This window comes from Heterodontus francisci, chromosome X (genome assembly GCF_036365525.1).
Source record: "Heterodontus francisci isolate sHetFra1 chromosome X, sHetFra1.hap1, whole genome shotgun sequence".
NCBI classification, from domain to species: Eukaryota; Metazoa; Chordata; class Chondrichthyes; order Heterodontiformes; family Heterodontidae; genus Heterodontus; species Heterodontus francisci.
In genome coordinates this window covers 13,003,993-13,028,259 of record NC_090421.1, presented here as the reverse complement: position 1 = coordinate 13,028,259, position 24,267 = coordinate 13,003,993, and the positions used below count along the sequence as shown (strand labels likewise).

Sequence of the window (24,267 nt, the reverse complement as noted above, 5' to 3'; positions counted from 1 at the left end):
GTTTGCATCCAGTGCTTTGCCTGCAGTCACCATTCAGCTCTTGCCTCTGAGCTCAACTCACCTGTTAAGAGGTCAGCATTGCAGTTTTTACATTGCTGGCCTGTACAGACCTTTTCCTCCCCCAACACTAGGGAAGCTTTCAGGCCAGAAATCTATTCACAAACACGCCTTGAGCAACACTGCAGGCGCAGTGATTTGTCTCATTGTCAGTGCTCTGAATTTCATTCCATCAAGTAAACTGCACACCAGCAGCCTTGATGCAATGCAGAAGTTTTCAAAGTATAAGACACAAATGCATTTGCCTATTTTACTTAGAACTCTAGCATGCATAGCAGCAAAGCAGCATCAGGCATATATAGTGGCACACAATAAAAGGCAAATAGTTGAAAAATCACACCTTTATCACTTATTTCCTGCATTAGAACATTGGAAGCTTCTCGTGGGAACATCGCCATAGGATTAGGGCAACATTTAGCAAAAGGCTGGTGACAGGTTAAACACCTACCCTCAACTGCAGTTGGCGTGCAGCTTGGTTTGCAGTGGGGGGGTGGTGGTGGCGGCGGGTGCAGCAGGAGAGAAATAACTATTTCCTTGCACAGATAATGAAAATCAAAAATAAGTAGAGTCGCACGCAACCAAGTGCTGGGACTTCACTGGCATATCGTCAAAAACAATTAGGAAACATTTTTGTATACATCCCAACTTCACAGCTATTGAATAGCATTTTGAATCTCATTTCTGTTGGTCACGCATACATTTTAAAAGTCCTCAGAAAGTGCAATACATGTGATTTTGACTAAGTTTTAACTTAGCGGCTATTTCTTTAAGACCAATGCCAATACACAAGTTTACAACATATTCTCCTGTACTGTTAATTTCAATACAAGGTTGCTAGTTTAGTCAGTTAAAAATTGGAGGGTAATAATGCTAATTTAAAAACACTGGAGTGGGATTGGTTCAGTTGATATGATTGACAGCTTTTATTAAATTCTGAATATCCTACCTAACTTTTTAAAGTAATTATTTTCTGCGATATAAAATGGAGATTGTCAGAATCATGGGAGTTGAAAATCTAAGAAACCCATCTCCTGAAAGTCTGGGTGTGGGGTGCTGTTTGGGGATGGGGGGAGGGGGGTGGAAATAGGGGAAGACAGAAAGAGAATTGGTTTGAAGTTCCAAGAAACAGTCTAGATTTATATAGACCCCCACAAAATTAATTAATTTAGGGGAATGTACGCGAGTGAAAAGGAGAGCTCCAACCTAATCTAAAGAAAGGTTACAGAAGATGCAAAAAAGTAATGTTTATTAACACAAGGGAGGTGGGGTGGCAGCATTGATTAGGGAAGAAATTGTAGTGCTGGAAACAGACTATGTCCTTGAAAGGGCAAAGGACAAAATCCATTTGGTTAGAGTTGCAAAAGAAAGGTATGATCACACGACTGGGGCATTCTATAGGCCTGCAAATAGTGAGAGATAGAGGAGCAAATGTGCAGGGAAATCACAGAACTGTACAAGAATTATAGTTGTGATACTGGAGGACTTCACCCAAATATTGATTGGGATAATGTTGGAGTAAAGGATAAGGAGGGAGAGGAATTTCTGAAATGTGTTCAGGAGAACTTCCTTGACTAGTATGCTCTTGGTCCAACTAGGAAGAAGGGGATTGCTGGATCTGGTGCTGGGGAATGAGGTGGGCCAAGTGGACCAAGTGTCTGTGGGGTTGGGGGGGGGGGGGGGGGGCACACTTGGGTAAGAGTGATCATTGTATCATAAGATTTAGATTAGTCACGAAAACCAACAATCTAAAAGTAGAACTTCTAAATAGGAAAACGGCTAAGCTCAATGGTATGAGGGGGGATCTAGCCAAGGTAAAATGGAACCAAAGAGTGACAGGAAAAACTACGAACAATGGGTGATCTTTCAGGTACAGACTAGGTACATTCAAAAGATAGGGAGGGGGTGGGAAATCAAAGCGAGGGCGCCTTCAATGATGAGGGAGATAAAGATATGATGAAACAAACAAAAAAAGAGAGGGTGTATGATGCATGTCAGATGAATTCCTCAAGTGAGGACCAGGCCATATATACAATAAATTGAGAGGAAGTGAAGAGGAAAGTAAGACTGGTAAAGGGAGAATGAGAATAGGATAGCATTTAACAAAAGGGAACCCAAAGATCTTGTACTGGCATGTAAATAATAAATGGGTAGGACATATTGGGAGAATAGTTAGCAAAGCATATGGGATCTTGGGCTTCTTAGAGGTACGAGTATAAAAGAAGGGAAGTTAGGCTGAACCTTTATAAAGCTCTAGTCACCACACTTTAGGAAGGATATGAGGGCCCTTGAGAGGATGCAGAGGAGATTTACCAGAATGATTCCAGGGTTGAGGGATTTTAGCTACAAAGTTAGGTTGGAAAAGCTGGAGTTGTTCTCCTTGGAGAAAAGGAGATTGAAGGGAGATTTGATAGGGGATGTACAAGATTCTGACAAGCTGAGATAAGGTAGACAAAGAAAAGCTGTTCCCATCAGCTGATCGTACAAGGACTAGGGAACAGATTTAAGGTTTGGACAAGAGATACAGGAAGGACATGAGGAAGAATTTTTTTTTTTATAAACACAGCAAGTAGTAATGACCTGGAACTCTGCCTCCAAGGGTGGTGGAAGCAGAGATGAATGATTTCAAAAGGAAATTGGATGGGCACTTAAGGAAAATAGACTTGCAGGGCTACAGGGAGAGGTTGGAATGGGACCGACTGGATTTTTTTTTTAAAAAAGAGATACAGCACTGAAACAGGCCCTTCGGCCCACTGAGTCTGTGCCGACCAACAACCACCCATTTATACTAATCCTACATTAATCCCATATTCCCTACCACATCCCCACCATTCCCCTACCTACACTAGGGGCAATTTACAATGGCCAATTTACCCATCAACCTGAAAGTCTTTGGCTGTGGGAGGAAACCGGAGCACCCGGCGGAAACTCCGCACAGGCAGTATCCAGAACTGAACCCGGGTCGCTGGAGCTGAGAGGCTGCGGTGCTAACCACTGCGCCTCCCAAAGATTGCTCCACAAAGATCTGGCATGGATTCAGTGGGGCAAATGGCCTCCTCCTGTGCTGTAATATCTCTTAACTCTATAGCCTGTATTTACCTTCAGTGTGATATTGCTTGATATGTTGGCCATAACAAAACTCGTACGTCCACCAGTCTTTGGTCTGTAAGCAAACAAAGAAAAGTAAGCTTTAACAATGAAACATACTGCCTCGACAATTTTAGTGAAAAAAATGTAGTATTTCTTCCAGTAGAAAGACGGTTTTTGCTTCAAGTTAGTTGTTCCTTTTCCTCACCGCTTATACATTTGGAAGTTTGCAGGGCAGTGATAAGAATTAGCATTTCATGGCATAGTTTATTAACTAGTCACAACCTGCTTGCAGATGCCAATGTAATGTGCTGCAATCTCAACTTTTGTTCTACATGCAAGACTACCACAGCCTATTTTAAGCAACATCAAGACTGGGTTCTGGTGGCAGAAGTTGAAACCATTTGCCTCAATGCCTCACAATGTTAGGCCATTTTAAATGCAGTCTTTGGAAATTATACAAAAGAAAAAGCAGGTTGCAGTGCTATGGGAAGGGCTACTATACTAATTATGTGGAAGCACATTCAACAACATTTGAGGCCTAACAACTCAGTAGGTGAAGTCCACCATGTGCTGTGGCATTGAGTTCAACAGATGACAAGAATTCCATGTTCAATTCCTGGCCTATTCTATCTCTGCCAGAATGGCAACAGGAAAATCCTTGAGTAAAGGAGGAGGAGGAGAAATAAAGACAGCAAGCACTTCCACTCCTGGTCACTATTAAAGGCCTGCTACCCAACCCGAACCCAATGGGACCAGACGACATGTGTCAAGTTCGGGTCGGGTCGCACTTCTGGGTCTGGTATTTGGGCTCGAGTCGGGTTTCCTTCGCAGACCTTTAGTCATTATCATAGGATTAAACACGTGTGGACAGTAGGCAATGTGCTGTGATGCCACCACAAAGTTAAACAAATAACTGTTCAGAATCGCATGAAAAATGGCCAACTGGATGAGCTACTAGAGGGCTTCCAGTACTAGAACTGGACTGCAGGAAACAGTAAATCCTCCTAGGGAGAGGGTTTGATGGGGGAAGGCAGCATTTTTTCAAACAATTAAAAATGTTATAATATATTACTGTATTGCATAACATTCTCCTTGCAATTCTATTTTTTGGAAGGGGTGTAAAAGACAGAGGAGGGAAATATTTAAAAATGTACAGGTTTTAAAGAACTCAAATATTTACTCAAAGCTACAGACATTTAGCTTCATTCCGCCAAAATAACCTCACCTTTACAAGACAAGGTGCTGCATGCATTGGCTTCAACAGCTCAGAGATCTCTAGCCCAGAGTAGGATTGACCTTCATCTTCAGATTCCTGCTGAAATTTCATGGCTTGAGCCGGCAGCCTGCACTCATACATCTGCTTATATTTCGAAGAAACTATTACAATATCATCTGATTTGGTCTGTAAAGATAGAAAATACTAAATTAGACAGCAGTTGCAGCTGAAATTGTATCAGTAACAGAGTACCTCGTGCCACAGGTAATAAAGCTGTTCTTTCACCAGAGGCCTGGGATCCAATCCACTTCAGACCAATGATCAAATAATTCCTTCAATAATCAAGGACCCAACATGAAAGAATATCTGGACAGCAGCAGTCTATTTACTAGTGGGGACAATTCGAAGCCACAAAACTCGATCATTCAACACAAATTATAGCCTTGGACCATCCGGCTGGTGTGGGAAATGGAAATATGACCATGAAACATTCATATTTATTTCAATTAATAGAATGAGAAACATTTCATTATAGGACATTTGATTTGATGAATTTCAATCTGATTTTTTTTTTTTAAATACTGTGAATTTCATGATCAGCTGCAGTAATACCCAGTGTTAGCGTTTATGCAGTTTAAAATGAAATTTCATATAATGAAAAAGTTATATAACTATAGAAAAGTATTTCAGACAAGTACATTATACAAAAGCACATTTGAATTCTTAGAAGTGCTGAGTGTTGTGTGTTCTGAGACGTGTAAATTTTTGTAGTTTATTTCCATTGAAATTTATAAACCAAAGTGAACTAGTTTTGTACATAGTGAAATACTGTGCATCCTTTTTTAATTCTCCACTAAATTTAAATTTAAAATAAAACACACAGCAGCAGATCAATTAGGATGTCATTCAAAGGTCTCAGGATGTCAGGCATCACTGGAAAACCTCAATTTACTCCCCCCATATCCCTCTTCCAATAAGCACAGAGTCTTGGAAGCTGTTTCATAGGTTTCAGTTGCCCTCACCCCAGTGCCCATTCTAGATCGTGCTGAGCTATTTAACTCCAAGGAGGATTAGAGATGCCTAACTCAGTCCTTCACTAATTTTCATATCTGGCTGGCTGAACATTGGTTTAGATAGCGATCAGAGTGGGAACTCTAGACAAATCTTTCTCCTTGCTCACTGCAGAGAATCAGGACAATTATATTGCATACCCATCATTGCTTTGGCAGACATCAGCATAAACTAGGGGTTAGACCACCAGGACACTTTCAGGTCTACGTGACTCCATACCATGGCAGACAATCCATTCAATGAACCAGAAAGAACCTTTACACCAATTTCATTTTCAAATCATTCAATTCCACTATGCATTCTATACTGAATAAAATAGTCTCTGGCAACAAATAACTTCAAGTGACTCAATGTTAGCACTTCGAATGGACTACTTTAACAACCAACTTTAAGTTAAAATTAGATACAAAATTCTCAATTTTTAAGCAACTCAAATGATACCAATTCAGTTGCACAAGTAACACAGCAATAGTCCTCCATTTGCTACATGTGAATCAACATCTGTGTCTGATGCCCCCAATATACTTTTGGTTGCATTGGTACCAATATCCTTCAGGTCAGGGAATCTGGCACTCTACCTGGTCTGGACTACACTTAACTCTCGCCCCACACTACATGCTTCACCTGTTAAAGCCCCTAAAGTAGCCTTTTATATAAAGTCTGAAGTGGTGCTTTCCAGTAGCGTTGTGCACATTTACAAACCTATAACGACAGATTTGCATTTCTATAGTGCCTTGCACAACCTCAGGAATATTAATGTCTCAAACAAAATATGGCATCTCCAATGGTGCAGCGCCCCCAAGACCTGCGCTGGGAATCAGCCCAGATTCTCTGCTCATCTCTGGAGTGGGACTTGAACCCACAACGTTCCGACTCAAAGGTAAGAGTGCCATCAACTGAGTCACAGCTGACAATACATGCTTCCCCACATGCTGCAATTATATTTTGCCCTGATGAAAGAGGGGATAGCTACGCCAACTCTTCTGTAGAGATAGGCTTGCAATTTGTTTCTTTGGCAGGCAGGGAAGAAATTGAAATATGTTGAATTTCACGAGTGGCGGGTGGGGAGCTACTGGCTTTCATTTCAGTAAAGCTTTCCTATTCAGAAACAGGAACAGATACTGCACTGGTCCTCAAGTACAAAGCATAAAAGGATACAACTGGTGCTCCAGAGTCCCTTGCTCAGTATAGAGTACCACTTTGTTTGTCAGATTGAGCAAAAATTACCAGACAGTGCATCTCTACCCAGCAGAGTTCAAGGAATTTAGGACCAGACATTCTTCTAGTAGAAATGGAGGCAATATTATATCCTCAAATATGAACTGCAGATGGGGCTTTCAAACATGCGATTTCTAAGAATGCAATTTTGCGAGCAACAATGCAAAGAGAGGAAGTTAATCCAGGACACCTGCAATAATGATTCTTTTAATACTTCACAAATAGCCACATAATTAGTAAAAATGTCAAAGTCCACTGTTCTAGATATGTAATGTTTGGTGAAAATGGCTGAGTAGCAAGTGAGGAAAAAGATCTAAACTTAACAATGAGGTCCTTCCAGTGTTGAACCTCCAATGGGGTACCAGAAGCACATTTTAGAAATAGCAATTTAGGCAGTTAGAAAGGACAGCAGCCACCCCAAAATCCTCAAATCAGCATAGGCAGCACCACACACAGGACAAAGTCACTGGAAGGGCAAACACTGTCTTGAGAATTCAAGGCTTTGGCTGCACGTCTGCAGAAATTGCACAAAGTGAATATTAGCACACTGTAGCAGCACAAAACGTACATGAATGTGAAGGGATTTTGTAAAGATATGTGCAAAAAAACAAAAAACTTAGCATGGAAGTAAGCTATTAGAAGTGAAAACACCAAGGTGATTCAAGTTACAATACATATGCCATGATTGCTGTGAGATAAGCAACAGTCAATGTTTTAGAAGTAGAAGACTATTTGGTGGCAGGACATCATTCAGTTTTGATCATGCTGTTCTTGATCTGGCTCCGGGTAAATCAGTAACAACTTGACATTATGACTGCAACAATTAAATACCCATTAGCTCTCTTATTTACATTCTGATTTAACAATAGAAATGTTAGCTAAGTGCAGTGCACAAACAAGCTGTTAGATTAAAAAAATAAAATCATACAGTGCTGCGCTGGTTTATAATGAAACGGAATCCACTCATTTGACAGACCACTGGTTTGCACTGTTTAATTTTAGATTTGACCTTTGCAGAAACTAAGTCAATACTTTGAAGCAATACTCAGCGGCATGCTAATTTGCAATGCTTTCCTTCTCCAGAGCCTAGCTGTCTTATTAGTCCACATAAATAGGTCAGGTATCACCTGAAGATGACGAATCATTAATGGTGCAGTTACAATGTACAGTGTCTCATCGCCTTGTTTGTCACATTGCTGGAAAGGTTGCCAGTTTCACAGCAATCCCAAATACAGTACAAGTAGCAAGACAAACCTGGGGTTGCTTTTGGAACTGCTCATTAACTGCAGAACAATCATTGTTGAAAACACAAAGACAATCCACAGCAACCACAGGGCAGATTTATGGAATGCATATATGACAACTTACATGCAAGAGAAATTGGGACATCTAAAATAAAAAAATTTACAAAGTGCAATGTTTCAAGTAGCAATTTTGCAGCTGAACATTTCACCAGCATGACGTCAAGTTTCAAAGTCTTCAATTCCCCTCTTCACACTCTCCCACCCCAAGCAATATAGGAAGATGGCTCAATGCAACGTTTGCTTCACAACCTCTGGAAAAGAATGTGTGCACATTTATATCGTGCCTTTCATGACCTCTGGACATCCCAAAGTGCTTTTGAAGTGTAGTCACTATTATAATGTAAGAAAACTGTAAAGGGATCTCCTAAAGTTACCTTAAGTAACTTCAGGAGAAACCTCATTTACAGTTTTTCCACTGATCCTCCGCTAAAGTTACAGCAGCAGTTGGGAGAACCCCCGAGGAAATTCCTGGCATTTGGTACCAATGCATTGTGGACTGGTCTCAACTTCAGTGTGAATGATTTTCTTCTTTGGCCTCCTTACCTCGAGAGACAATGGGTAAGCGCCTGGAGGTGGTCAGTGGTGTGTGGAGCAGCTCCTGGAGTGGCTATAAAGGCCAATTCTAGAATGACAGGCTGTTCCACAGGTGCTGCAGAAAAATTTGTTTGTCGGGGCTGTTACACAGTTGGCTCTCCCCTTGCGCCTGTCTTTTTTCCTGCCAACTGCCAAGTCTCTTCGACTCGCCACACTTCAGCCCCGCCTTTATGGCTGCCCGCCAGCTCTGGCGAACGCTGGCAACTGACTCCCACGACTTGTGATCAATGTCACGGGACTTCATGTCGCGTTTGCAGACGTCTTTAAAGCGGAGACATGGACGGCTGGTGGGTCTGATACCTTTGGCGAACTCGCTGTACAATGTGTCTTTGGGGATCCTGCCATCTTCCATGCGGTTCACATGGCCAAGCCATCTCAAGCGCCGCTGACTCAGTAGTGTGTATAAGCTGGGGATGTTGGCCGCCTCGAGGACTTCTGTGTTGGAGATACGGTCCTGCCACCTGATGCCAAGTATTCTCCGGAGGTAGCGAAGATGGAATGAATTGAGACGTCGCTCTTGGCTGACATACGTTGTCCAGGCCTCGCTGCCATAGAGCAAGGTACTGAGGACACAGGCTTGATACACTCGGACTTTTGTGTTTAACAAACCTTAAATATCCAAACAAGCTTAAACATTGAGGCATGAAGAGAAACACCAAGTCAATTTAGAATATCAATCAAGGCATAGGTCATTAAAACTTTGCAACCAAATCCAGCAAGTTCATCCAAGTTGAGCCACAGAAACCAGGAAGGTTCAGATTCATACATTTGCTCTTAGCCAGGGCAGCAGTTGGGACAACTGGTTTTGGTGCCCCTCAGTTTTGGAGAAGAAAGGATGAAGGGAGAGAAAGATGGAGAAAATGGATGGGTGCCCTGTGCCAATTGCTACTCTGCAACCACCAACCATGACAAACTCCAACCCATAATCATGTGCAGTAATGTATGAGACCAGCAACCTAGATGTTGAGAGCTCAAGCCTCAAAGAATTCAATAAATCTGGTAAACTGCAGGCTGGCATGAAAATATAAACTGCCAGATTATCAAAAAATCAAACTGGTACACAAATGCCCCACAGTAAAAGGACGTCTGCCACCCCTACCATATCTGACCGATCCATGATTAAATGCCCTCTGTCAGGGTAACTAGGGATGAATCAATGCAGCCTTGCCAGCAGAACACACATCCCAATGAAAAATAAGCCTTCAGACACTCAAGGCTCATAGATGAACAATGCCTTGAACACACTGCACTTGTAGAACTCCATCTCCATAGTCAACACCACAAATGCAAAAGGACTGCTAATAAGTTAGTAGCAGCATTTTTGAAGGCTTTCAGCTGTGTACTCAGTCAAAGGAGACGAAGCGCTGGAGAATTTGTAAAAAAAAAAGATTTACAAGGATGTTACCAGAACTGAGATATTACAACTATTGAGAACGAACAAACAGGTTGGGGCTTTTTTCTTTTAAAAAAAAACTTACAGGTGACTGGAGATCTTCAAAATGATAAATGGATTGGACAGCGTAGATGTGGAGATGGTGTTTCCATTTGCAGAATACAAAATTAGGGGCCATAAATACAAAATACTTACTCATAAATCCAACAGGGAAATAATGAGAAATTACTTTACTCTGTGGTTAGAAGGTGCTTGCTACCATGAGAAGTGGTACAGGCAAATAACTTCAATCTTTTTAAAAGAAATCTAGACAAGTACATGTGAAAAGGGAATTGGAAGATGTGCTGAAAGGCTATGGTGAGGTAAATGCATTGGGAAGAGGTTCATGCCCATTTCGATGCTATACATTGTGTCATTTTTACTGGCATGATTTTACTCTGGCTCAGGGTGGCTGATCAGCATGCAGCAGAGTGGTGAGTAAACACACAATCCCCATAGCACAGAATGCCTGACCTCAGCTATATTACTGTGAGAGGTGCCAAGTGGAAGCCAGATGCCTTCCAAAAGTGTAGAATAGTCATCAGAAGCTTGTCTGTTCAGGTATACAGGCTGGTTGCTCACCTACCCTCAAAGCAAAATGAAAGATTCATCAATTCCAAGACTGTAACTTGAAAACAAAAACATTAGCACAAAGAAAAACTCTTGGGTTACAGATAAACAGGACACAAGGGATATGATGAGCATGCAGCTGCTTCATACACAAGTGAATGGTCAATATTGGCTGCGCTTTGTACACACCAAACAACATTCTGGCACTTGGAGTACACAAAGAATCAATAGGAAGGAAATAGTGGGGACTGCATAAATCCAGTTAGCATCAGTCATAACGGCACAGAAGGAGGCCATTCGGCCCTTCAGGTCCGATGAACAATACAGTGAGTCCCATTCTCTTGCTCTAACACCCTAGGCCTGCAAGTTTATTTCCCTCAAGTGCCCATCCAACTTCCTTCTGAAATCATCTGCTTCCACCACCCTCGTAGGCAGCATGTTCCAGATCATAACCACTCACTGCGCAAAAAACTTCACATCCGCCTGCATCTCTTGCCCAAAACCTTAGATTTGTGTCCTCTAGTCCTTGTACCATCAGCTAATGGGAACAGCTTTTTTTGTCTACCTTATCTAAACCAGTCATATCTTGTACACCTCTATCAAATCTCCCCTCAATCTTCTTTGCTCCAAGGAGAACAACCCCAGCTTCTCAAACCTAACCTTGTAGCTAAAATCCCTCATCCCTGGAACCATTCTGATAAATCTCCTCTGCACCCACTCAAGGACCCTCACATTCTTCATGAAGCGTGGTGACCAGAACTGGACACAAAGCTCTGGTTAGGCCACAGCTAGACTATTATGTACGTTCGCTAAACTTGGAGAAAATTACAACAGAAGAAACAGACCATTCATCTCAACTGGTCCATGTCTGTGCTCATGCTGCACAGAAACCTCCTCCCAAAACTATCACAGCATATCCTTCTATTACTTTCTCCCTCATGCGTCTATCTAGTTTCCCCTTAAATGCATTATACTATCCGCCTCAACTATTCCCTCGGAGAACGAGTTCTCACCACTCTCTGGGTTAAAAAAAAAAGTTTCTCCCGAATCCCTATTTCATTTATTCGTGACTACCTTGTATTTATGGTCCCTCGTTTTCGTTAGCCCACAAGAAACATCATCTCTGCATCTAACCTACAAAACCCCTTCAATCTTAAAGACCTCTATAAGGTCACCCTTCCCTTTTCTACAGGAAAATGTCCTAGCCTGTTCAATCTCAATTTCACAAGTGTAGTATGGTTGGAAGTAATCCCCAAACACGGTCCAACAAAATATTAATGTTTTGAAAGTGCAAAGCCAGTAACTCAATCCTACTTAGTGATGCCTGTTGTATCATTTAATCAATGCTCAATGAAATTTTGCTCTCCTTGCCAACATTTATCATATTACAAGACATTTTTGCCTTGCAAATAATCTGGACACTAATTTTCATACAGAATTTCCCAGAAACTGAGTATTCAGTCAACAGCCCAAGAACTGAACAGGTGCAAAACCAGCTTAAACTGTGGTTGCTCAAGTTTGCATAAATTGGTGCGTGGGGTTTAATTTTGGTTCATCGAAAGAGGAACAAAGCTCACTGTGCTGCTGGTACCATCAATGTTCAAGCAGGGACCAGACTGGCCAAGGTGACAAAAATAAGAGCCAAGAGCAGAGTCAGGCATGCTGGTTCCAGAAACTGAAATTCAAAACTATTATTTATTTTGGAATTTAACTTGCAAGGTATTGGTTCTGCTCATACTTTAGATGTTTTAAAATCACTCTGAACAGTGAACCCTTTGTGAAATTATAGATCTTTAAATAACTGCCAAGTGGAAAACTGTAAACAATTTGCACTCCCCCAAAATGTGGCTGCTACACCCCTCTTTCCTTGGTGGGATTTGAACCAGTGTCCCCAGGGCATTAGCCTAGGCTTCTGGGCTACTAGTCCAGTGACATTACCATTCTGCCATCTCCTCCAAATTAATGGGTTATCAGTTAATTAGTGGGTCTCCAAACATCCAGAGTGGGGTAAAGAGCATACACTTCAGCGAAACTAGAGCTTCACTCCAGCAAAGTGTTGTGCTGCAAAGGAACTTAAGGTTGCAAGAGATAAGCAGTTCAGAACTTGGGACACAAAAATATTCAAGGTTTAGATTCAATACCAGTGCTAAGTGAGGGAGGCAAAACTTCAAAACTGAAAATATAGTTTCAAGCCAGAAGGGATTTGCTTTTGATTGCAATATGAAAAGCAGAGACTCATTGCTGCCATACATAGCCTACTAGAATTGAGGTTGTACTCTCAAGTCTTACAGGATCTGAAGATCTTACCAAGTGGCAGCAGTAAAAACAATTAAAACTAGACAAACTGCTTCTACTAAGCAGCAAATATTTGTGGAGCGTTTCCTTGTTGCCTATAATAAACCTGCATTTGTCACCAAGTATAATCTCACCTGAAAAGAATGAATAATTGATTATTCAGTTGAAAGCAGAAATCAGATCTCCCTCCTTGAGCATTTTAAAAATTAGTCTGCAAGTAATTCATGATCTGAAATCAAGGACTAAAAGGCCAGTGTCAAAAAAGAGAAGTTTCCAGACTTTTATCTAAAGTACTTAATGCCCAGAAAAATTATCATCCCAAGCCCGAATGCTGTCCAGATCTTGCTGTATACAGGAACAGACTGCTTCAGTATCTGAGCAGTTGAGAATGGCAGTGAACGCTGTGCTGTGAATATCCCCACTTCTGACCTATGATGGAGGGAAGGTCATTGATAAAGCAGCTGAAGATGGCTAGCCCTAGGACACTACCCTGAGTGACCTCTGCTGCTGTATCCTGGGGCTGAGATGATTGGCCTCCAACAACCAGTGATCATCTTGCTTGGGATGATAATTGGCAAGTAACATTCATACCACACAAGTAGCAGACAATGACCATCTCCAACAAAGAGAATCAACAACCTTCCCTTAATGTTCAATGGTTGAACAAACATCTTCCTTTGTGCTATGTATGACTCCAACCAGTAGAGTTTTGCCTCCAATTCCCATTGACTTCAAATTTTGCTACAGCTCCTTGATGCCACACTTGGTCAACTGCTGCCTTGATGTCAAAGGCCACACTTCTTGAAATTCAGCTCTTTCGTCCAAGTTTGGGCCAAGGCTGCAAAGAGGTCTAGAGGCAAGTGGTTCTAGTGGAACTCAAAGTGAGTATTAATTATTGCTAAGGAAGTGCCATTTCATAACGCTGCTAACATCTTCCATCACTTTGCTGATTGAGTAGACTAATGGGCCTGTAATTGGCCAGACTAGATTTGTCCTGCTTTTTGTGCACAGGACATACTTGGGCAATTTTCCACATTGCTGGGTAGACGTCAGTGTTGTAGCTGTACTGAACTGCTTGGCTAGAGGTACAGCTAACTTTCGAGCACAAGTCTTCAGTACTACAGCCAGGATGTTGGCATGATCTTTAGCCTTCACTGTATCCGGTGCATTCAGTGGTTTCTTGATATCACATGGTGTGAATCAAATTGGCTAAAGACAAGCATCGTGGACACTGGGACCTCAGGAGGAGTCTGAGATTGATAATCCACTCAGCACTTCTGGCTGAACTTGGTTGCAAATGCTTTAGCCTTGTCTTTTGCACTGTTGTACTGCACTCCCCCATCATTGAGGACAGGGATGTTTTTGGAGCCTCTTCCTCCAAAGAGTTGTTCAATTGCCCACCACCATTCACAACTGGATGTGGCAGGACTGCAGAGCTTTGATCTGATCTGTTGGTTGTGGGATTGCTTAGCTCTGTCTATTGTATACAGTTTCTACTGTTTAGCATGCATGTTGTAGCTTCACCATGTTGGCACCTCATTGTTAAGTATGCATTATGCTGTTCCTAGCATGTTCTCCTACACTCCTCATTGAACCAGACTTGATGGCAATTGTAGAGTGAGGGATATGCCAGGCCATGAGGCTAGAGAAAGTTGAATACAATTCTGCTGCTGATGGCCCACAGCACCTCTTGAATATCCAGTTTTGGGCTGCTACATCTGTTCTAAGTCTATCCCTGGACCTTTGGTTGCAAGTTATAATTTGGTGAGTATGACTGTCAGGCTGTTTGACAACTCTCCCAATTTTGGTACAAGTCTCCAGCTGATGAGCGACCATAATATGATAGAATTCTTCATCAAGATGGAGAGCGACGTAGTTGATTCTGAGACTAGGGTCCTGAATCTTAATAAAGGAAACTACGAAAGTATGACGCGCGAGTTGGCTATGATGGATTGGGAAACGTTACTTAAAGGGATGACGGTGGATAGGAAATGGCAAACATTCAAAGAGCGCATGGATGAACTGCAACAATTGTTTATTCCTGTCTGGCGTAAAAGTAAAACGGGAAAGGTAGCCAAACCATGGCTTACAAGGGAAATTAGACATAGTATGAGGTCCAAGGAAGAGGCATACAAATTTGCCAGAAAAAACAACAGACCTGAGGATTGGGAGCAGTTTAGAATTCAACAAAGGAGGACCAAGGGATTGATTAAGAAAGGGAAAATAAGAGTAAGCTTGCAGGGAACATAAAAACTAACTGTAAAAGTTTCTATAGGTATGTGAAGAGAAAAAGATTGAAGACAAATGTAGGTCTCTTACAGTCAGAAACAGGGGAATTTATTATGGGGAACAAAGAAATGGCTGATCAACTAAATGCATACTTTGGTTCTGTCTTCACAAAGGAGGACACAAATATCATACCAGAAATGTTGGGGAACACAGGGCTTAGTGAGAGAGAGGAACTGAAGGAAATCAGTATTAGTAGAGAAATGGTGTTGGGGAAATCGACGGGATTGAAGGCCGATAAATCCCCAGGGCCTGATGGTATGCCTCCCAGAGTACTTAAGGAAGTGGCCCTAGAAATAGTGGATGTATTGGTGGTCATCTTCCAAGATCCTATAGACGCTGGAACAGTTCCTACAGATTGGAGGGTAGCTAATGTAACCCCACTACTTAAAAACAGAGGGAGAGAAAACAGGCAATTATAGAACAGTCAGCCTGACGTCAGTAGTGGGGAAAATTCTAGAGTCCATTATCAAAGATTTTATAGCAGAGCACTTGGAGGACAGTGGTAGAATCGGACAGAGTCAGCATGGATTTCCGAAGGGGAAATTATGCTTGACAAATCTACTAGAATTCTTTAAGGATGTAACTAGTAGAGTTGATGAGGGACAGCCAGTGGATGTGGTTTATTTGGACTTTCAGAAGGCTTTTGGCAAAGTCCCACATAAGAGATCAGCATGTAAAATTAAAGCGCATGAGATTGGGTGTAGTGTATTGCGATGGATAGAAAATTGGCTGGCAGACAAGAAACAAAGAGTGGGAATAAACGGGTCTTTTTCCGAATGGCAGGCACAATATACATTAATGATTTAGAGGAGCGAACTAAATGTAATATCTCCAAATTTGCAGATGTCAAAACTGGGTGGGAGGGTGAGTTGTGAGGAGGATGCAGAGGCGCTTCAGGGTGATTTGGACAGGTTGAGTGAGTGGGCAAATGCATGGCAGATGCAGTATAATGTGGATAAATGTGAAGTTATCCACTTTGGTAGCAAAAACAGGAAGGCAGATTATCTGAACAACTATAAACTGAGAGGAGAATATGCAGTGAGACCTGGGTGTTCTCGTACACCAGTCGCTGAAGGTAAGCATGCAGGTGCAACAGGCGGTAAAAAAGGCAAATGGTATGTTGGCCTTCATAGCGAAAGGATTCGAGTACAGGAGCAGGGATGTCTTGCTGCAATTATACAGGGCTTTGGTGAGGCCACATCTGGAATATTGTGTGCAGTTTTGGTCTCCTTATCTGAGGAAGGATGTTCTTGCTATAGAGGGAGTGCAGCGAAGGTTTACCAGACTGATTCCTGGGATGGTGAAACTGACATATGAGGAGAGATTGAGTCGGTTAGGATTATATGCGCTGGAGTTCAGAAGAGTGAGGGGGGATCTCATAGAAACCTATAAAATTCTAACAGGACTTGACAAGTTAGATGGAGGAAGGATGTTCCCGATGGTGGGGGAGTCCAGAACCAGGGGACCTAGTCTAAGGATATGGGGTAAACCTTTCAGGACTGAGATGAGGAGAAATTTCTTCACCCAGAGAGTGGTAATCCTGTGGAATTCGCTACCACAGAAAGCAGTTGAGGCCAAAACATTGTATGTTTTCAAGGAGTTAGATATAACTCTTGGGTCTAAAGGGATCAAAGGATATGGGGGGATAGCAGAAACAGGTTACGGAGTGGGATGATCAGCCATGATCATAATGAATGGCGGAGCAGGCTCGAAGGGCTGAATGGCCTACTCATGCTCCTATTTTCTATGTTAGTCAGAACCATTATGGCACAGAAAGAGGCCATTCAGCCTAGCGAGCCCATGCCAGTTCTCAGTGGAGCATTCCAAATCAGTCCCATTCCCTCATTCTATCTCCGTAGCCCTGCAATGTTATTTTTTTCAAGTGCCCATCCAATTTCCTTGCCTCCACTTCCAAGCACTGTAAGCAGCGAGTTCCAGGTCATTACCACTCACTGCACAAAAAAGTTCTTGCTCACATCCCCAAAACTTTCAATCTGTTTCCCCTAGTCCTTGTATCATCAGCTAACAGGATCAGCTTTCCTTTGTCTACCTTATCTCAAGGTGTCAATATTGTACACCTATCAAAGCTCCCTCAATCTCCTTTGCTCCAAGGAGAACAAGCCTAGCTTCTTCAACCTAGCCTTGTAGCTAAAATCCCCCATCCCTGAATCCATTCTGGTAAGTCTCCTCTGCATCCGGTTATGACCAGGTGAGAGAGGGGTCTCGGGTTCCCTTCTCAGCCTTTTCCTGGTTTGGCTGTAACAGTGTTTTAACTTTTAAAATAGTGTTTTTAGCTTCCCCTCAATGAGTCCTTGCTCACTGCTCTCAAATTGTAATTGCAAAGAAATCAACCAGACAGGTTTTCTCAGATTTAAACAAGAAAGGTGCAAGTTTATTAACCTTAAAACTCTAACTCAGTTAAAACTTCTAAAAATACGCGACTCGACCCCGCTTGCATGCATACGCGATAAACACATGCAAATAGAGACAGAGGAGGAGAAAGAATTAAAGGGGAAAGGTTTGAATTAATCGATGGAGTTCAGTTACTGGTTTTGGGTTGGATGTAGAGTCTTTGATTGAAGTTAAGTCTTGCAGTTCTTGCTGGGGCCCAGTGCACATTTTCAAGCTTATTTTGCTGGACTTCTGTCTTGAGGCTTAAGTTACTTCTGTGGGTCCCTGGAATTTTGCGTGAGACAGACGGAGCGAGAGGGAGTGCTCGCTTCTTGAAGTTCAATTACAATTGTGTCAGGCACAATTCAAAAAGCCCCAGGTTGGCCAGCAGGTTTGTCATGTGACTAGCTCCTTGTTTGGAGCAGCCTCGCCTGCGAGGTTTGTGGATTCCTCCAAGCTTACCACTCAGTTGGGGGGTGGTGGAATGCTGGCTCTTACACAATCAATGACTCTCAATGTCTTCTGATCATCACTATTGACAAAACCCATCTGGCTAATTGGATCAGGGAGTACTCCCATTGTCTCTTCATGCAGCTGTCTTTTAGAATGCAAATGAGCAGCCATGTTTTCAGCCACTGTTCTGTCGTCTTTTTAAAGAAGTTATTTCAATGTCCGGTAAATGTTCAAATAATAATGCTCCATATGACGAAATGAACGTGTCTCATTTTGGCAGATGTGGCTTCCACCACAGCCCTCTCAAGGACCCTCACATCCTTCCTAGAGTGTAGTGACCAGAACAGGATGCAGTACTCTAGTTGTGGCCTAACCAGAGCTTTATAAAGATGCAGTATAACTTCAGTTCCGAAGAAGGGTCACTGACCCGAAACGTTAACTCTGCTTCTCTTTCCACAGATGCTGCCAGACCTGCTGAGTGAATCCAGCATTTCTTGTTTTTGTTTCAGATTTCCAGCATCCGCAGTATTTTGCTTTTATTGCAGTATAACTTCCCTGCTTTTGTGCTCAATACCTCTATTTATGAAGCCTAAGATCCCATATGCTTTGCTAACTACTCTTTCAATATGTCCTGCCACCTTCAAAGATCTATGCACATGAACCACCAGGTCTTTCAGTCCCTGCACACTCTTTAGAACTGTGCCATAGTCTATATGGTTTCTCCCTATGCCTCTGCCAAAAATGCATCACCTGACAATTCTCTATTAAATTCCATCTACCACTTGCCTGTCCATTCTGCTAGCCGATGTCCTGTTGCAGTTGATTGGAATCATTGTCAGGTGTTTGCTACATGGCCAAGTTTTTTTACTGGCAAATTTTGAAATTTTACTCTGTCATTTACATACATCAAAAAAGCAGCGGCCCGAGTACTGACCCTTGGGGAACACCACTGTACTATCCTTCCGTCTGAAAAACAACCATTTACCACAACTCACTGTTTTCTGTCCTTATGCCTTTTTTAAAAAAATCCAATTGGACACCTATTCCATGAATTTCAATTTTGTTAACCAGTCTTTTTTGTGGTACTGTGTCAAACGCTTTAATAAAAATCAAAACATCCACTGCATTCCCTTCTTCAAAAAATTTCATTAGTCAAGCATTAATTGCCTTTGACAAATCCATGCTGGCTCTCCTTAAATTAACTCAAACCTCTCCAAGTACCTGTTGACTTTTTTCCGTGCCCACCACTGATGTTGATCTGAGCAGCCTGTAGTCACTACAAATGTCTTTACACCCTTTCTTGAATAAGTGTGTAACATTTGCCACTCTTCAATTGTCTGGCACCTCCTTGGCATCTAGGGACGATTGTGAGATTATGGGATGCATCAAGTTCCTGAAGGTGTTCAAGGAAAAGGGAAACCAGGCACCGTTGTTGATCCTCACAGTGGAGCCACTCTTTATGCTGCCTTCGCAACACGATCAGGTGGTGACAATTCACCTCTATAACCCCCATGTTCCTGTCGTGAATGTACTCACCGTCCTCGCCAGATACGTCGAGGTGGCTGGCAGCAGCACTGATGTCAAGGACCCATCTGGGATTTGGACCAGCAAGCGTCAGAACAAGGTGACCTTGAAGGTAGATGCCAACGGAGCCATCATCCATCCTCCCTCCAGCTTAGCTATTGGGGTAAGTTGAGGCTTCTTGGTCTATGCGGGGCAGCCCAGAGTTTGTCACACCTGTGGCAAATCTGGTCACGTGGCAGCCAACTGCAGCACTGTCGTCCACATGAACTGCAAGAAGGAAGGCCATCAAACAGAGTAAGTGCTACAACCTATGCGGTGCAGCAGGCCACCTCTACAAAACCTGCCACAAACACTGCCTCAGTTATGCTCAGGCGGCAAGGTCCAAGGAAAGGCCAGGAGAAGGAACGGTAAATGCGTTGGGCGCTGGGAAGGAGACAAACAACCCTCTCCGCAGTGAGGAAAGTCTACCTGAGAAGGAGAAGGGGAGGCAGCTGCAACCAGCGACCCAACACCTACCCTGTGTCCTGAAACCCCTCCTCTACAGACAGAATCAATGGAGGAGGCAGCAGATGGACAACCTGGTCAGTGGCAAGTGGTACAATAGAAAACAAAGAAAAAAACTCCAAAAAAGGAACAGGCCACCATCCAAACCAGTGGAAAGAGGAGGCTACCGTCTGAGACAGACTACGGCAGCTCCTCCTCTTTGGACGAGGAAGCGCCAGAGTGACAGCACCTGCAAAAGAAGCGGCAGAACTCAAAGGAGCTGGAAGATAAAGCCGCCCAGTTCCGGGGCACTGGAAGCAGTGATGGGCCCAGCGCACCCCAGCTCCAGGACACCAAGAGCAAAGCAGCGTCTGGCGCACTTCAGCTCCTGGCGCACTTCAGCTCCGGGAAGCCAAGAGCAGTGATGTCTTCGAGGAGGAACAGAGGGGAAAGATACCAACTACAGAGGGCAGCCCAAGCCTTGCTGCCTACAAGACCCCCCGCCCCCAATGTCACCCCAGCAGAACCCCCCACCATGAGTAACCAGGAGGGGTTTCTGAGCCCAACGAATGTGAAACAGCTTGTGTACACTATGGGTATGCAGGAACATACCCAAGGACTGGGACTAACAAGGACAAATGGTGTGGGAAGCAACAACTAACTAAAAATGAGTATAAAGATTGCTTCGATTAACGCGCGTAGCATTAAAACCACTACGTGATGTGTTTCAAACAGACTACTTCACCAAGGTCAAAGTTGACCTGCTGTTTCTACAATAGTGTGGAATACCACACCTCAGCACCTACAGACAATGGTTGCGATGGTGGTCACACAGGAAATGATTCCTGTTCCTCCGGCCTGGGTATTCTGCTGCGGGGAGGCAACCTCACCATCTCCAAAGTTGAGGCAGTAGGCAGTCGCACCCTCGCAGCAGATGTAATATACAACAGCGCTCCGCTCCTGCTGATCAACGTGTACACCCTGGCTCAATGCAACGAGTGACTGACCATCCTCCAGCAGCCCCCACTGCTGTTGGCAACATCCAGACCGGTTATCCCAGGCGGTAACTTCAACTGCATCATTAACGCAGCTGGACGATCTGGCAGGGATGAGAGCAAGCTGGATGCTATGACCAGATTCCTAATGGAAACAGTAAAGGTGCCAAGCTGCGCATCTTCAGGAAAGAGAGTGGGGGGGGGAGGAAAGAGAGTGGGGGGGGAGGAAAGAGAGTGGGGGGGGGAGGAAAGAGAGTGGGGGGGGGAGGAAAGAGAGTGGGGGGGGGAGGAAAGAGAGTGGGGGGGGGAGGAAAGAGAGTGGGGGGGGGAGGAAAGAGAGTGGGGGGGGGAGGAAAGAGAGTGGGGGGGGGAGGAAAGAGAGTGGGGGGGGGAGGAAAGAGAGTGGGGGGGGAGGAAAGAGAGTGGGGGGGGAGGAAAGAGAGTGGGGGGGGGAGGAAAGAGAGTGGGGGGGGGAGGAAAGAGAGTGGGGGGGGGAGGAAAGAGAGTGGGGGGGGGAGGAAAGAGAGTGGGGGGGGGAGGAAAGAGAGTGGGGGGGGGAGGAAAGAGAGTGGGGGGGGGAGGAAAGAGAGTGGGGGGGGGAGGAAAGAGAGTGGGGGGGGGAGGAAAGAGAGTGGGGGGGGGAGGAAAGAGAGTGGGGGGGGGAGGAAAGAGAGTGGGGGGGGGAGGAAAGAGAGTGGGGGGGGGGAGGAAAGAGAGTGGGGGGGGGGAGGAAAGAGAGTGGGGGGGGGAGGAAAGAGAGTGGGGGGGGGAGGAAAGAGAGTGGGGGGGGGAGGAAAGAGAGTGGGGGGGGGAGGAAAGAGAGTGGGGGGGGGAGGAAAGAGAGTGGGGGGGGGAGGAAAGAGAGTGGGGGGGGAGGAAAGAGAGTGGGGGGGGAGGAAAGAGAGTGGGGGGGGGAGGAAAGAGAGTGGGGGGGGGAGGAAAGAGAGTGGGGGGGGGAGGAAAGAGAGTGGGGGGGGAGGAAAGAGAGTGGGGGGGGAGGAAAGAGAGTGGGGGGGGAGGAAAGAGAGTGGGGGGGGAGGAAAGAGAGTGGGGGGGGAGGAAAGAGAGTGGGGGGGGAGGAAAGAGAGTGGGGGGGGAGGAAAGAGAGTGGGGGGGGAGGAAAGAGAGTGGGGGGGGAGGAAAGAGAGTGGGGGGGGAGGAAAGAGAGTGGGGGGGGAGGAAAGAGAGTGGGGGGGGAGGAAAGAGAGTGGGGGGGGAGGAAAGAGAGTGGGGGGGGAGGAAAGAGAGTGGGGGGGGAGGAAAGAGAGTGGGGGGGGAGGAAAGAGAGTGGGGGGGGAGGAAAGAGAGTGGGGGGGGAGGAAAGAGAGTGGGGGGGGAGGAAAGAGAGTGGGGGGGGAGGAAAGAGAGTGGGGGGGGAGGAAAGAGAGTGGGGGGGGAGGAAAGAGAGTGGGGGGGGAGGAAAGAGAGTGGGGGGGGAGGAAAGAGAGTGGGGGGGGAGGAAAGAGAGTGGGGGGGGAGGAAAGAGAGTGGGGGGGGAGGAAAGAGAGTGGGGGGGGAGGAAAGAGAGTGGGGGGGGAGGAAAGAGAGTGGGGGGGGAGGAAAGAGAGTGGGGGGGGAGGAAAGAGAGTGGGGGGGGAGGAAAGAGAGTGGGGGGGGAGGAAAGAGAGTGGGGGGGGAGGAAAGAGAGTGGGGGGGGAGGAAAGAGAGTGGGGGGGGAGGAAAGAGAGTGGGGGGGGAGGAAAGAGAGTGGGGGGGGAGGAAAGAGAGTGGGGGGGGAGGAAAGAGAGTGGGGGGGGAGGAAAGAGAGTGGGGGGGGAGGAAAGAGAGTGGGGGGGGAGGAAAGAGAGTGGGGGGGGAGGAAAGAGAGTGGGGGGGGAGGAAAGAGAGTGGGGGGGGAGGAAGAGAGTGGGGGGGGAGGAAAGAGAGTGGGGGGGGAGGAAAGAGAGTGGGGGGGGAGGAAAGAGAGTGGGGGGGGAGGAAAGAGAGTGGGGGGGGAGGAAAGAGAGTGGGGGGGGAGGAAAGAGAGTGGGGGGGGAGGAAAGAGAGTGGGGGGGAGGAAAGAGAGTGGGGGGGGGAGGAAAGAGAGTGGGGGGGGGAGGAAAGAGAGTGGGGGGGGGAGGAAAGAGAGTGGGGGGGGGAGGAAAGAGAGTGGGGGGGGGAGGAAAGAGAGTGGGGGGGGGAGGAAAGAGAGTGGGGGGGGGAGGAAAGAGAGTGGGGGGGGGGGGCGGGGCGGGGAGGAAAGAGAGTGGGGGTGGGAGGAAATGTCCCAACTCCAGAAAAGAATGCAAAATCTGCTCCGACTGCAGTTGATGGGGGTCGAGGTCAAGGAGGATCTCCAAGAGGTGAAGAGCCAGCCGGCCTCGCTCTTTGCCACAGAGGCCTACAAGATCATCTTTCGGTCCAGAGTCCACTCCGTTGAGCAGGATGAGATGTGCTCGCATTACTTCTTCAAAAAGGTACAGAGAGCTCTGTGATCAGCAACCTGAAGGAAAAAGGATGGCTCGGCAACGCCTTCGCAGTCCAACATATTAAGGATCAGCAAATCCTTTTATGCTGGGCTGGATGACATGAAGCCCATAGACACCACAGCTTCCCAGTCCTTCCAGTTATCTATCATGGAGTCTTAGATGACACCATGAGGGAGAGACTGGACAAACTGCTAACTCCAGATGAGCTGACAAACGTTGTCAGGTCCTTCTAGACGAGTAAAACTCCCGGAAGCGACGGCTTACCAGTTGAGTTGTATTCGGCTCTGTGGGACTGAATCAGCCCAGACCTGCAGGAAGTATACGAGAGTATGCTTCTGGCCGGCAGCATGTCAGAATAAAGGTATCACCCTCATCTACAAGCGGAAGTGGGAGAGAGCAGAAATCAGAAATTGGCGGCCCATCTCAGTCATCGCCAGTCGGGTCAAGTCAGCTCTGGAGTTGGTGATTCACCCTGACCAGACCTGTACTTTCCCTGGCAGGAAGATCTCTGAAAGTCTCACGCTACTCAGGGATACGATCGCCAATGTACGGGACTGGAGAGTGGACACCTGCCTCATCAGCTTGGACCAGAAGGCTTTTGACAGAATATCACACACCTACATGATGGACGTGCTTTCCAAAATGGGGTTTGGGGAGGGAATCTGCAATTGGATCCAACTGCTCTACACAAACATCAGTAGCGCAGTCTCAATCAATGGGTGGGAATCGGAAAGTTTCCCGATCCAATCTGGAGTCAGACAGGGCTGTCCTCTCTCCAGTCTTGTTTGTTTGCTGTATAGAACCTTTTGCTGAGTCCATTAGGAAGGATGCGAGCATAAGAGTGGTGACAATCCCAGAC

At 45.3% G+C, this 24,267-nt stretch overlaps 1 protein-coding gene across 4 annotated transcripts in view; it reads right to left on the bottom strand.

Annotated features, from left to right (window-relative positions):
* os9 (OS9 endoplasmic reticulum lectin) overlaps positions 1-24,267 on the bottom strand; it is a 65,515-nt gene that overhangs the window by 29,257 nt on the left and 11,991 nt on the right. For 3 of the 4 annotated variants that reach the window (XM_068024757.1, XM_068024759.1, XM_068024758.1), the window contains exons 2-3: positions 4,370-4,546; positions 3,154-3,217 (exon numbers count right to left, since the gene is read on the bottom strand). In XM_068024757.1, the coding sequence (XP_067880858.1) occupies positions 3,154-3,217; positions 4,370-4,546 (241 nt within the window). Of the gene's footprint in view, positions 1-3,153; positions 3,218-4,369; positions 4,547-24,267 lie in introns of those variants that run through there. The other variant, XM_068024762.1, reaches the window with a different exon arrangement.